The sequence below is a fragment of the Oncorhynchus gorbuscha genome, linkage group LG10 (assembly GCF_021184085.1).
Source record: "Oncorhynchus gorbuscha isolate QuinsamMale2020 ecotype Even-year linkage group LG10, OgorEven_v1.0, whole genome shotgun sequence".
NCBI lineage: Eukaryota > Metazoa > Chordata > Actinopteri > Salmoniformes > Salmonidae > Oncorhynchus > Oncorhynchus gorbuscha.
The window spans coordinates 89,560,278-89,575,329 of NC_060182.1; the positions used below are offsets into that span (position 1 = coordinate 89,560,278).

The following is a 15,052-nucleotide window of genomic DNA, read 5'->3' on the forward strand; positions in this document are numbered from 1 at the left end:
TTTTTTTTCCCCCGAACTGAATCAGACAAGTGCGTTGATGTTAGTATAAGATCCCCAGCTACAAGTAAGTTATTTTATCCTAGCAACGAACGCAATACTAAATCAGTATAAATAAAATGTTGAAAATTATGTTGGAGCTGTTATCCACACGAGGGCACTAAACTGCAACATATAGAAGCTCATCAAACTGCAAGTTTGAAGTTTCTCCTAAAAACAGATTTAGGATCAGCTTCCTATCCTTAACCATTAGTGGGGAACATGCTAAATGGACCCAAGATCAGTGACTAGAGGCAAATTCACCCTATTCCCTTAAAGAAAAGCTCCAGATTATTTTTATTTTTTGTAATTATATGCTCACGGATTATCCAAATATGATACAATTATATTATATTACAGCCTGGCCTCAGAGCTATATGAAATATACGTTTACATATTTCTGAGCACCTCCAAGACATGTTATGTTACCTACTTATAGTCTAGTTTAGGGATGGGCAGCAGGCGGCCCATGAAGGCCCTTGAATAGAGGGACCAGGAAATCTTGTCACAATGCAGACACAGTGGACAAATAACAGACACATTTTAATACCATGTGTAGACACTTTTCAGAATGTAGGCAAGGTCAGGACAAAGGACCCATGTTAGCACCGGGTGATAAATGGTGCTTTAGAGTTTGAGTTATTATTAGTATAGTTACAGTTATTATATACATTTTTTTTTTACACACAACAGTTTTCTGCAATGCTGCAGTGCACCCCAAAAATAATCACTTCTTAGGTGCTACTTCATTCATTTATTTGGACATACAGTATGTTTACTTGCCAAGATTATAAATATGAATGATTATGAATATGGTAGGATGCCATGTTCCTCATGAAATGTGTAGGCCTACCTCTTGTTTTCTGATGAAGGGACTAAAACCCATGTCAGTTTCTGCACAGTCTGCAATGTCTACTGGATTTCTCCTTGCAGTTTGATTGGCTGCTGTATACATGTTTATATAGTTTTATGAATAACCCACATAGTCTGGCCCAAGGGAATGTGAATGTTCATTGATGTCTTATACTCCAACTAGTTAGTAGCTTTATGTGCAAAGTGCTATGGAAATATACCTTGCCAGTCAGAACCAGGTATTGCTATAGCATGAGAGGGGAGACCAAATTAAAGGGACTTTTCTGACCAGCATCCGACTAGCCAAAATCTAAAACGGACAACCTATGCCCTAAACTTAACGAAACAGTTAAAGCTAGGGATAGATCCATGCTTTGGTTTAATCTCCCTGGCTCTGTTTCCACATGCTAACGTTTTAGCATTTGTGGCACAAATTCAAGCCATGGAACCAATATTAGCATTTTCATGTTCAAAACATCTGTAAGTGACTTTGTTGAGCTTCACAATCATTTTTTTAGATACTTTTAGATGATTTGGACATGATGTGTGAAAGAAATGCTAATATCGGCCCCATGACTTTAATGGGATTTATGCCAAAATGCTAAAACGTTAGCATGTGGAAACAGTGCCATGGCAACTAAAACAAATCATGGATTGCTGTCATACATGGTCCATAGACTGTTTGGAGGGTTAGGAAACCAATGTGCCATTTTGTAATTTGGCTGAATTATCCCTTTAACCCTAAATCTAACCTTTAACCCTAACCATAACCTATTTTTAAACTATTTGGGAAATGAAGCATCATCGGCTTGCAGCTCAGTCTTGTCCCTTTCGTTTTTCCTATGACAAAGATGTCCTTATGGAGTCCATTTTGAGTCATTGTTATCTTTTTAATACATTTGGCACTGCCAGATGGAGGCTGCCTCGTTCCTACAATCCCCACATTAAAAATAAAATTAAAAAATAGTTAATTTCATGCAATTATTAATGATAAACACAAACATTCAAAACGCACAGCACAACACAGTTTACTTGCTAGTATTTTTATACAAATAGTAAAAAGAGAGCTTGTATCTGAAGGAAACACATACTGTACCACATTGCCAGATATATATGTTGTATACTTCTCTCAGAAGAAGTTTAAAGAAACATGTCTGTAAAGAATATCACTTAATTGAACGTCCAAACTTTCCATTAAAACAGCTTTCACCAATTCTAACGATGTAAAGAAGAAAAAAAGTTCAAATAGCTGTTTCAGTAATCACATACAGTATAGAAAGTTGTCTAAGTGATATAGCCAAACCATTTCATCTCAGAATCAAAATCTGCATAAAATAAACAACAGCAAAAATAAAAACATTCCGATAAACAGGCGTTAGTATCTGGTGATAAGCAGCTCATCTACCCAACCCAACCCACCATTTAACGTAACACTTGGATTTCATGTTCCAAAAGAACCACAACATTTTTTTTGTTTATTTTTTTTTCCTTCATTATTTTAATTTAATTTTAAACGCAACCTGAAGACTTGGTTGATTGGTTGTCCATCATGTTTCTGGGTGGATAACCATACTATCTTCGGTTGTCCTCTGACTACACGGATGGATCCATCAAACATGCTGCACAGCCCTCAAAAACTGCCCTCAGATCAGGTCATATCAGACCGCTGTAAATGGTTACGTCTTACTCTGTGGTTTTTAAATGCCTGCTTCAGCTTCCATTGTAGAGAAAGAGACAGTACTACTCCTCCATGCCCTTCTGTTAGAAGATGTCTACATATTGAACGTCCTCGTTCAATGTCCCAATATGAGCAGACTTCCTGTCAGACCAAATAAACCACACCCCGTTTACAGGATGGCACAGAAGAACTTCTTCTCTCTGAAAGGGTTTTCGGATGCGGGCACCGGTGACAGGAGTGGGTCCTCTTTGGCATGGGCTTCGCAGTACGACATTAAGTCTGCTGCTGCTTTGGACACCTGTATTGAAAGACAGACACACACACACACACACACACACACACACACACACACACACACACACACACACACACACACACACACACACACACACACACACACACACACACACACACACACACACACACACACACACACACACACACACACCTTTTGACTTTAACTTCGACACAATAGATTTGTTGGTACTTTTACATTACAGTGTGGAATAAAGTGGTAATATCATAGTAACTATAACTTGTTACCATACTATCAGCATGTTATTACCACTGTATTCTGTGCTGTAATGGAACGGGCAACCAATTTGTCATTCTGTATATCCCTTACTTTCCTATATTCTCAAATTTCGGTTATATCCTTTTAGGCAGTGATGCTACCGATTTCTCATATTTCGGTTATATGCTTTTAGGCAGTGATGCTATCGATTTATCATATTTCGGATATATACTTTTAGGCAGTGATGCTACCGATTTATCATATTTCATGTATGCCAGTAACCGAAAGATGCTGGATCAAATCCCGAGGTAAAAAATCGGCCATTCTACCCCTCAACAAGGCAGTTAACAAACTGTTCCCTGGTAGACTGTCATTGTAAATAAGAATTAGTTCTTAACTGACTTGCCTAGTTAAGTAAAATGTCCTTTGGGTGGTGGACTATTTTTGATACACACAGGAAACGGTTGAGTGTAAAAACACAGCAGCGTTGCAGTTCTTGACGTACTCAAACCAGTACACCGGGCACCTACTACCATACCCTGTTCAAAGGCACTTAAAACCATTGTCTTGCCCATCCACCCTCTGAATTGCGCACATACACAATCCATGTCTCATGGCTTAAAAATCCTTCTTTAACTTGTCTCCTCCCCTTCATTTAAGTATATTTAACAGGTGGCATCAATAAGAGATCATAGCTTTCACTTGGAATCACCTGGTCAGTCTATGTCATGGAAAGAGCAGGTGTTCCTAATGTTTGGTCCACTGAGTGTATTCCTGTATTATCCTTTTGGGCAGTGATGCTACAGATTTGTCATATACACTACCAGTTAAAAGTTTTAGAGTACCGACTCATTCAAGGGTTTTTCTTTATTTTTAATATTTTCTACATTGTAGAATAATAGTGAAGACATCAACACTATGAAATAACACATATGAAATCATGTAGTAACCAAAAAAGTGTTAAATTAATCAAAATAGATTTTCCATTTGAGATTCTTCAAATAGCCACCCTTTGCCTTGATGACAGCTTTTCACACTCTTGGCGTTCTCTCAACCAGCTTCATGGGGTAGTCACCTGGAATGCATTTCAATTAACAGGTGTACCTTAAAAGTTCATTTGTGGAGTTTCTTTCCTTCTTAGTTCATTTGTGGAATTTCTTTCCTTCTTAATTCGTTTGAGTCAATCAGTTGTGTTGGATCAGCGGGGTGGAGAAGTTGTTGCCTACCCTCACCACCTGGGGGTGGCCCGTCAGGAAGTCCAGTATCCAGTTGCACAGGGCGAGGTCGAGACCCAGGGTCTCGAGCTTGATGACGAGCTTGGAGGGTACTATGGTGTTGAATGCCGAGCTGTAGTCGATGAACAGCATTCTCACATAGGTATTCCTCTTGTCCAGAGGGGTTAGGGCAGTGTGCAGTGTGGTTGAGATTGCATCGTCTGTGGGCCTATTTGGGCGGTAAGCAAATTGGAGTGGGTCTAGGGTGTCAGGTAGGGTGGAGGTGATATGGTCCTTGACTAGTCTCTCAAAGCACTTCATGATGACGGAAGTGAGAAACTAGTCGTTTAGCTCAGTTACCTTAGCTGTCTTGGGAACAGGAACAATGGTGGCCCTCTTGAAGCATGTGGGAACAGCAGACTGGTATAGGGATTGATTGAATATGTCCGTAAACACACCGGCCAGCTGGTCTGCGCATGTTCTGAGGGCGCGGCTGGGGATGCCGTCTGGGCCTGCAGCCTTGCGAGGGTTAACACGTTTAAATGTTTTACTCATGTCGGCTGCAGTGAAGGAGAGTCCGCATGTTTTAGTTGCGGGCCGTGTCAGTGGCACTGCATTGTCCTCAAAGCGGGCAAAAAAGTTATTTAGTCTGCCTGGGAGCAAGACATCCTGGTTCGTGACGGGGCTGGTTTTCTTTTTGTAATCCGTGATTGACTGTAGACCCTGCCACATACCTCTTGTGTCTGAGCCGTTGAATTGAGATTCTACTTTGTCTCTATACTGACGCTTAGCTTGTTTGATTGCCTTGGGAGGGAATAGTTACACTGTTTGTATTCGGTCATGTTTCCGGTCACCTTGCCCTGATTAAAAGCAGTGGTTCGCGCTTTCAGTTTCACGCGAATGCTGCCATCAATCCACGGTTTCTGGTTTGGGAATGTTTTAATCGTTGCTATGGGAATGACATCTTCAACGCACGTTCTAATGAACTCGCTCACCGAATCAGCGTATTCGTCAATGTTGTTGTCTGACGCAATACAAAACATATCCCAGTCCACGTGATGGAAGCAGTCTTGGAGTGTGGAATCAGATTGGTCGGACCAGCGTTGAACAGACCTCAGCGCGGGAGCTTCTTGTTTAAGTTTCTGTCTGTAGGCGGGGATCAACAAAATGGAGTCGTGGTCAGCTTTTCCGAAAGGAGAGCGGGGCAGGGCCTTATATGCGTCGCGGAAGTTAGAATAGCAATGATCCAAGGTTTTTCCAGCCCTGGTTACGCAATCGATATGCTGATACAATTTAGGGAGTCTTGTTTTCAGATTAGCCTTGTTAAAATCCCCAGCTACAATAAATGCAGCCTCCGGATATATGGATTCCAGTTTGCAAAGAGTCACATAAAGTTCGTTCAGAGCCATCGATGTGTCTGCTTGGGGGGGAATATATACGGCTGTGATTATAATCGAAGAGAATTCCCTTGGTAGATAATGCGATCGACATTTGATTGTGAGGAATTCTAAATCAGGTGAACAGAAGGACTTGAGTTCCTGTATGTTGTTGTGGCCATACCACGTCACGTTAACCATGAAGCATACGCCCCCGCCCCTCTTCTTACCAGAAAGATGTTTGTTTCTGTCGGCGCGATGCGTGGAGAAACCAGCTGGCTGCACCGACTCCGATAGCGTCTTTCCAGTGAGCCATGTTTCCGTGAAGTAAAGAACGTTACAGTCTCTGATGTCCCTCTGGAATGCTACCCTTGCTCAGATTTCATCAACCTTGTTGTCAAGAGACTGGACATTGGCGAGAAGAATGCTAGGGAGTGGTGCACGATGTGCCCGTCTCCGGAGTCTGACCAGAAGACCGCTTCGTTTCCCCCTTTTACGAAGTCGTTTTTTTGGGTCGCCGGCTGGGATCCATTCCGCTGTCCTGGGTGAAAGGCAGAACACAGGATCCGCTTCACGAAAGTCATATTCTTGGTCGTACTGATGGTGAGTTGACGCTGCTCTTATGTTTATCGGTTGTGACAGTGTTTCCTAGCCTGTAGAAGATACGTTCATTAGAGTTAGTGGGTAGCTGGGAGGAGGTGCCCTCATTCTCCATGGACTTTACGATGTCCCTTTTTGGAATTAGTGCTGCAGGATGCAAATTTCTGTTTGAAAAGCTAGCCTTAGCTTTCCTAACTGACTGTATATTGGTTCCTGACTTCCCTGAAAAGTTGCATATCGTGGGGACTATTCAATGCTAATACAGTACGCCACAGGATGTTTTTGTGCTGGTCAAGGGCAGTCAAGTCTGGAGTGAACCAAGGGCTATATCTGTTCTTTGTTCTACATTTTTTGAATGGTGCATGCTTATTTAAGATGGTGAGGAAAGCACTTTTAAAGAATAACCAGGCATCCTCTACTGACGGGATGATATCAATATCCTTCCAGGATACCCGGGCCAGGTCGATTAGAAAGGCCTGCTGAAGTGTTTTAAGGAGCATTTGACAGTGATGAGGGGTGGTCATTTTGACAGCAGGCCCCTTACGGACGCAGGCAAAGAGGCAGTGATTGCTGAGATCCTGGTTGAAGACAGCAGAGGTGTATTTAGAGGGCAAGTTGGTCAGGATGATATCTATGAGGGTGCCAATGTTTACGGATTTAGGGTTGTACCTGGTAGGTTCCTTGATCATTTGTGTGAGATTGAGGGCATCTAGTTTAGATTGTAGGACGGCCAGGGTGCTGAACACATCCCAGTTTAGGTCACCTAACAGTACGAACTCTGAAGATAGACTGGGGGGCAATCAATTGACACATGGTGTCCAGGGCACAGCTGGGGGCTGAGGGGGGTCTATAACAAGTGGCAACAGTGAGAGACTTATTTCTGGAGAGATTGATTTTTCAAAGCAGAACCTCGAACTGTTTGGGTATAGACCTGGATAGTATGACAGAACTCTGCAGGCTATCTCTGCAGTAGATTGCAACTCCGCACCCTTTGGCAGTTCTATCTTGACGGAAAATGTTGTAGTTGGGGACAGAAATGTCAGAATTCAGGATTCAGACATGGCTAGGACACCAGGGTTGGCGGAGTGTGCTAAAGCAGTGAATAAACCAAATTTAGGGAGGAGGCTTCTGATATTGACATGCATGAAACCAAGGCTTTTACGGTTACAGAAGTCAACAAATGAGAGCGCCTGGGGAATAGGTGTGATGCTGAGGGCTACAGGGACCCAGCATCACAGAGGAACAGAGGAGGAGTATGATAAGGGTACAGCTAAAGGCTATAAGAACTGGTCGTCTAGTGCGTTGTTAACAGAGAATAAAATTGGCAGATTTCTGGGTGTGGTAGAATAGATTCAGGGCATAATGTACAGACAAGGATATGGCAGGATGTGAGTACAGTGGGGGTAAACCTAGGCATTGAGTGACAATGAGAGAGCTTGCATCTCTGGAGGCACTAGCTAAGCCAGGTTGTAACGGTTTTGACTTGAGGTTATTATTTATAGGGGTGCCAGGTAGGTTGTGCCTACCAGAGAACACATTGGTTTCTCCTTTTAGTTTGGGTGGGAATGAGTCCCATCTGGTCCGTCAAGTCTACACCAATACAAAGGACTTATGTAAAAGTCAGGATGGAAATAAACTTTTCATAAACCCTTAAAACATTGGAAAGAACTTAAAAACAACTATATATTATTTTGCGTGGGTTGTATTAACAACATCAATGATTACACACACATATAATAATATAACACAATGAGTTCTGGTTCCTCCAGAAATGTCCTGTACCTCGGGCCTAAAAAGAGTCCAGCCCGGTAAAGGAGTTCAGTGAACTCAAGTGACTTTTGTCACGCAATGTTTGTCCATTCATTCAGTGTAGCGTAAACCCAGTATTTAAACATACCATCAATATAACAATTATTTTACCACAGAACTTAAAGCGTATCAACTCTTATTAAGTCCTCAACTACAACTAACTACCTAAATCATCACAGTATACCTCACATCAAAACAAATGAAATCATGTATACAAAAAGGTGGTAGTCAGTCGGTCAGTCAGACAATCCAATCCGCCAATAGATCTCCAGCGGAGAAAGGCCACGAAGAACGGAGAGGTGTAGTCCACGGACGGAGAGGTGTAGTCCAGGGACGGAGAGGTGTAGTCCAGGGACGGAGAGGTGTAGTCCACGGACGGAGAGGTGTAGTCCAGGGACGGAGAGGTGTAGTCCACGGACGGAGAGGTGTAGTCCACGGACGGAGAGATGTAGTCCACGGACGGAGAGGTGTAGTCCACGGACGGAGAGGTGTAGTCCACGGACGGAGAGGTGTAGTCCACGGACGGAGAGGTGTAGTCCACGGACGCAAAGAGTGGATCCGATCCTGGGTAAACTCACGTTTAACGGCAACAAAACAAACGGAATAGAGAAGCTTCGGAACTGAGGGTTGAACACATCCTCATTCACGTCTCCATCACAACCCCACTTTTGTGCAGCTGATGCTGGCTATTTAATTGGGAATTAAAGGGAAAGCGCCCTATTGGAAGGAGCTGCACTGAGACGGTTCAGAAAAAATTGGGGCCGTCACAAGGTGAGTTCTCCCCATGTGTGGGGTGTGTGACAAAAGAGCTATCTAAGGCATGTTGAGCTGGACTAGGGGCTCTACAGTGAAATAAAACAATAATAACTAACCGAAACAGCAGAAGACAAGGCATATTGACATTAGAGAGAGGCATGTGTAGCCGAGTGATTATAGGGTCCAATGAGCAGCAATAGGTGAGTCCGGGAGCCGTTTGGTAGTCGCTACTATGCTAGGCGAGCGGGAGGCATGGTGTTCAGAAAGCTAGCGGGCCGGGGCTAGCCGTGGTTAACAGTGAATACTGGCTAGTAGCTATTTAGCTGGCTAGCTTCTGATGGAGGTTCCAGTTATAACGTTTAAAAATAGCAGATCCATACCACATTGGGTGAGACGGGTTGCAGGAAAGTATATTTAAATCGTAGGTGGAAAGTGAGATTAAAATATATCCGAAAAAGAAACGATGAGACCGACTATTTATATGGGACAAGACAAGACAAAAACACGTCTGACTGCTACGCCACCTTGGACTGACAATAGAATTAGGCCTTCATGGTTGAATTGCTGCAAAGAAACCCCTACTAAAGGACACCAATAAGAAAAAGAGACTTGCTTAGGGAAAGAAAAACCAGCAATGGACATCAGACTGGTGGAAATATGTCCTTTGGTCTGGAGTCCAAATGGAACATTTTTGGTTACAACCGGCATGTCTTTGTGAGATGCGGTGTGGGTGAACGAATGATCTCCGCATGTGTATTTCCCACCGTAAGGCATGGAGGAGGAGGTGTTATGCTGTGGGGGTGCTTTGCTGGTGACACTGTCTGTGATTTATTTAGAATTCAAGGCACACTTAACCAGCATGGCTACCACACCATTCTGCAGCGATACGCCATCCCAGCTGGTTTGGGCTTAATGGGACTATCATTTGTTTTTCAACAGGACAATGACACAACACACCTTCAGCCTGTGTAAGGGCTATTTTATCAAGAAGGATAGTGATGGAGTGCTAAATCAGTTGACCTGGCCTCCACAATCACCCAACCTCAAACAAATTGAGATGGTTTGGGATGAGTTGGACCGCAGAGTGAAGGAAAAGCAGCCAACAAGTGATCAGCATATGTGGGAACTCCTTCAAGACTGTTGGAAAAGCATTCCAGGTGAAGCTGGTTGAGAGAATGCCAAGAGTGTGCAAAGCTGTTATCAAGGCAAAGGGTAGCTACTTTGAAGAATCTGAAATATAAAATATATTTTGATTTGTTTAACACTTTTTTGGTGACACCATGATTCCATATGTGTTATTTCATAGTTTTGACGTCTTCACTATTATTCTACAATGTATAAAATAGTACAAATAATGAAAAACCCTTGAATGAGTAGCTGTTCTAAAACCTTTGACCGATAGTGTATCTGTTAGGTTTTTTATCTTCTTGGCCAGTGATATAGACCTAATTCCCCCTCACCTTTATCCTGTCAATGTTGGCCTCCATCTTCAGCTGCTCTACCAGTTTCCTGGCCTGGGCGATGCTTGCTGTGTTGTTGGACGCCATGATAGAGATTCTCAGCTAGGCCTGGTATAGGCTGTCTGAAGGGAAGAGAAGAGTTTGGTTTAGGGTTGAAGCTTAAATTTAGTCTGTGTGTCTGTCTGTCTGGGGTGGCAGCCTGGTCTCAGAGCATTTCTTATCATTCTGTATGTACAGTGCATTCGGAAAGTATTCAGACTCCTTCCCTTTTTCCACATTCTTTTTAACGTTTCAACTTTATTCTAAAATAGATTTTATAAAATAAAATTATCATCAATATATACACAATACCCCAAAATGACAAAGTGAAAACAGGTTTTTATAAATTGTTGCAAATGTGTTAAAAAAAACCTGCTAAAAATGCTATCAGACTCGAAATTGAGCTCAGGTGCATTCTGTTTCCATTGATCATCCTTGAGATGTTTCTACAACTTGATTGGAGTCCAGCTGTGGTAAATTCAATTGATTGGAAATGATTTGGAAAGGCACGCACCTGTCTATAAAAAGTCTCACAGTTGACAGTGCATGTCAGAGCAAAAACCAAGCCATGAGGTCGAAGGAATTGTCCATAGAGCTCCGAGGCAGGATTGTGTAGAACCTCAGATCTGGCGAAGGGTACCAAAACAATTCTGCAGCTTTGAAGGTCCCCAAGAACACAGTGGCCTCCATCATTCTTAAATGGAAGAAGTTTGAACTACCAAGATTCTTCCTAGAGCTGGCCACCCGGCCAAACTGAGCAAGGGCCTTGGTCAGGGAGGTGATCAAGAACCCGAGGGTCACTCTGACAGAGCTCCAGAGGTCCTCTGTGGAGATGGGAGAACCTTCCAGAAGGACAAGCATCTATACAGCACTCCAACAATCAGGACTTAATGGTAGAGTGGCCAGATGGAAGCCACTCATCAGTAAAAGGCACATGACAGCCCTCTTGGAGTTTGCCAAAAGGACTCTCGGACCATGAGAAACCAGATTCTCTGGTCTGATGAAACCAAGATTGAACTCTTTGGCCTGAATGCCAAGTGTCACGCCTGGAGGAAACCTTGCACCACGCCTACAATGAAGAATGGTGGTGGCAGCATCATGCTGTGGGGGATGTTTTTCAGAAGCAGGGACTGGAGGAATAGTCAGGATCGAGGGAAAGATGAACGGAGCAAAGTACAGGGAGATCCTTGATGAAAATCTGCTCCAGAGCGCTCAGGACCTTAGACTGAAGTGAAGGTTCACCTTCCAACAGGACAAAGACCCTAAGCACACAGCCAAGACAACGCAGGAGTGGCTTTGGGACAAGTCTCTGAACGTCCTTGAGTGAACCTGATCGAACATCTCTGGAGAAACCTGAAAATAGCTGTGCAGCGACGCTCCCCATCCAACCTGACAGCTTGAGAGGATCTGCAGTGAAGAATGGGAGAAACTCCCCAAATACAGGTGTTTCAAACTTATGTTATGTTGTGTCATGCCAAGATGACTCAAGGCTATAATCGCTGCAAAAGGTGCTTCAACAAAGTACTGAGTAAAGGGTCTGAATAGTTATGTCAATTTTATATTTCAATTTGTTATTATACATACATTTGCAAATATGTTAAAAAAAAACAGTTTTTGCTTGGGATTTCAAATCAAATCACATTTTATTTGTCACTTGTGCCGAATACAACAGGTGTAGACCTTACCATGAGATGCTTACTTACAAGCCCTTAACAGTTCAAGAAATAGAGTTAAGAAAATATTTACAAAATAAAATAAATAATCTACTAAAAATAACAATAAAATATATTATGAGTATGAGGTTACATACAGGGTGCACCAAGTCAATGTGTGGGGGTACAGGTTAGTCAATTTAATATGTACATGTAGGTAGTGGGAAAGTGACTATGCATAGATAATAAACATCGAGTTGCAGCAGTGTAGAAAGAAAGGGGGGGGGTCAATGCAAATAGTCCGGGTGGCCATTTGATTAATTGTTCAGCAGTCTTATGGCTTGAGGGTAGAAGCTGTTAAGGAGCCTTTTGGACCTAGACTTGACACTCCGGTACCGCTTGCTGTGCAGCTGTAGAACCTTTTGAGAATCTGGGGACCCATACCAAATATTTCCAGTCTCCTGAGGGGGAATAGGTGTTGTCGTGCCCTCTTCATGACTGTCTTGGTGTGTTTGGACCATGTTAGTTTGTTGGTGATGTGGGCACCAAGGAACTTAACTCTCGACCCGCTCCACTACAGCCCAGTCGATGTGAATGTGGGCCTGTCCGGCTCTCCTTTTCCTGTAGTCCACTACAGCCCCTTTGTCTTGCTCACGTTGAGGGAGAGGTTGTTGTCCTGGCACCACACCGCCTGGCCTCTGACCTCCTCTCTATAGGCTGTCTCATCGTTGTCGGTGATCAGGCCTACCACTGTTGTGTCGTCAGCAAACTTAATGATGGTGTTGGAGTTGTGCTTGGCCACGCAGTCGTTGGTGAACAAGGAGTATAGGAGGGGACTAAACAAGCACCCCTGAGTGGCCCCCGTGTTTAAGATATGGGGCATTGTGTGTAGATTGATTGAAAAAAAAACTATAAAATCCATTTTACAATTAGGCTGTAACAACACAATGTGGAAAAAGTCAAGGGGTCTGAATACTTTTTGAATGCTCTGTAAATCACAGGCACTCCATTTAGTATGAAATGTTTCGTATAGTATGTATTCATTTGTGGATGTACATCCATTTCGTATAATGATATATTACGATTTACAATTCATAGGATATATTATGGATTCCAATTTGTTGTGGCTAATGTTAGCTAGGTGGATAACACTAAAGTCAGCTAGGTGGCTAATGTTAGCTAGGTGGATAACACTAAAGTCAGCTAGGTGGCTAATGTTAGCTAGGTGGATAACACTAAAGTCAGCTAGGTGGGTAATGTTAGCTAGTTGGATAACACTAAAGTCAGCTAGGTGGCTAATGTTAGCTAGGTTAGGTATTAGGGTTATGGCTTAGGGTTAGTATTAGGATCAGGTTAAAGGGTTAAGGTTAGGGGAAGGGTTAGCTAAACGGTTTAAGGTGAGGGTTAGGTTAGGTTAAGGGTTAGATAACATGCTAAGTAGTTGCAAAGTAGCTAAAATGTAGTTAAAAAGTGGCTAATTTACTACAGTTGTCCACGATGAGATTCAAACACTAAACCTTTTGGTTGCTAGATGTTTGCATGATACATAGTGCACTACTTAAAAAGACAGGATAAACTCACTGCAACCATCTAAAACACTGACTGCCTAGAGACTAAGGGCCGGTTTCTACTAAACTAACATATGGAATTGTTTTAAGATGGTCATACCAAGGATCATTTAGCTATTTGATTTGGAATTCTAGCACCCTTGTAGGTACAACATTTAATGAAACATTGCATTTGGCCTTACTCCTAATAGCCCATAGAAATGTATTGAATAACATATTCATACATGGCAAAACAGATAGTCAAAACATTTATTCAAATAAAGTATATTTGGGCCTCTTGAGAGGCACAGAGGTCTACGGCACTGCTTGGCAGGGCTAGAGGCATCACTACAGACTCAGGTTCGATCCTGGACTGTATCACAATTGGTCCAGCATCATCTGGGTTAGGGGAGGGTTTGACCGGGGGCGCTTTACTTGGCTCACTGCGTTCTAAGGACTTCTTGTGGCGGGCCGGGCGCCTGCAGGCTGACCATGGTCATCAGGTGAACGGTGTTTCCTGACACATTGGTACGGCTGGCGAGTGGGTGTTAAGAAGCGTGGGTTGGCAGGTCATGTTTCGGAGGACGCTTGACTCGACCTTCACCCCCCCCCAACCCTTTGGGGAGTTCCAGCGATGAGACAATATTTACATTTGGGAGAAAAAGGGGGTAAAATACACAAAAAAATGAAGCTTATTTTGCAGTGTCTGTCCTACAGCTCAGGGTTATTTTAATATGTTTCTATACATATGTAACCACTTTTTTGGCACTAAAGTATGTCCATACTTCCGTCATGTGTTACTGCGTTACCTTTAGGCGAGTTTTGTGAGGCTTGTGGGCATCGTAGAGCCCAAACCGTTCAGATGCAACAGACTTTTCAGGAAGTCTCCTGGTCTGACAAACATCGCTGTATCTCTACCACCTTCCACCGCAGATGTGGAAGGCCGACAGGAACAGAAGATATATCTAGTTTAAATAGGGGGATTTTTGTTATTATGCTAATTACATTTCTGCGTGGGCGGTTAAAAACAGGATTAAAACATTGATAAGAGGGAGATTGAAGTGTCTGTGTGTGTCGGTGTAACCGACTAGCTTTCCCTAGTGATTAATCCCATCAGTGGCCTCCTACCTTTCAGCCCCATGGTGCAGCAGGTTAGGGTAGGGCTCACCGTGGGATCAGGTGGATCAGTGGGTTAAACGCTCATCTCAGATTTCTGCGTGGTGCTGGAACATCAATATTGATGTCCCACAGTGGCACACCTGTCCATGTCACAGCGCCCCACCTGTCCATGTCACAGCGCCCTACCTGTCCATGTCACAGCGCCCCACCTGTCCATGTCACAGCGCCCCACCTGTCCATGTCACAGCGCCCCACCTGTGCATGTCACAGCACCCCAACGGTCCATGTCACAGCGCCCTACCTGTCCATGTCACAGCGCCCCACCTGTCCATGTCACAGCGCCCTACCTGTGCATGTCACAGCACCCCACCTGTGCATGTCACAGCACCCCAACGGTCCA

At 43.4% G+C, this 15,052-nt stretch overlaps 1 protein-coding gene across 1 annotated transcript in view; it reads right to left on the reverse strand.

Moving 5' to 3' along the window:
* Positions 1-1,757: 1,757 nt before the first annotated feature.
* The window catches only part of LOC124046717 (guanine nucleotide-binding protein G(I)/G(S)/G(O) subunit gamma-2), a 33,664-nt gene continuing 20,369 nt past the window's right edge, over positions 1,758-15,052 (reverse strand). Inside the window, exons 2-3 of the mRNA XM_046367427.1 lie at positions 10,296-10,417; positions 1,758-2,864 (exon numbers count right to left, since the gene is read on the reverse strand). Of these exons, the coding sequence (XP_046223383.1) occupies positions 2,736-2,864; positions 10,296-10,382 (216 nt within the window). The 5' untranslated portion in view covers positions 10,383-10,417 and the 3' untranslated portion in view covers positions 1,758-2,735. The remainder of the gene's footprint in view (positions 2,865-10,295; positions 10,418-15,052) is intronic.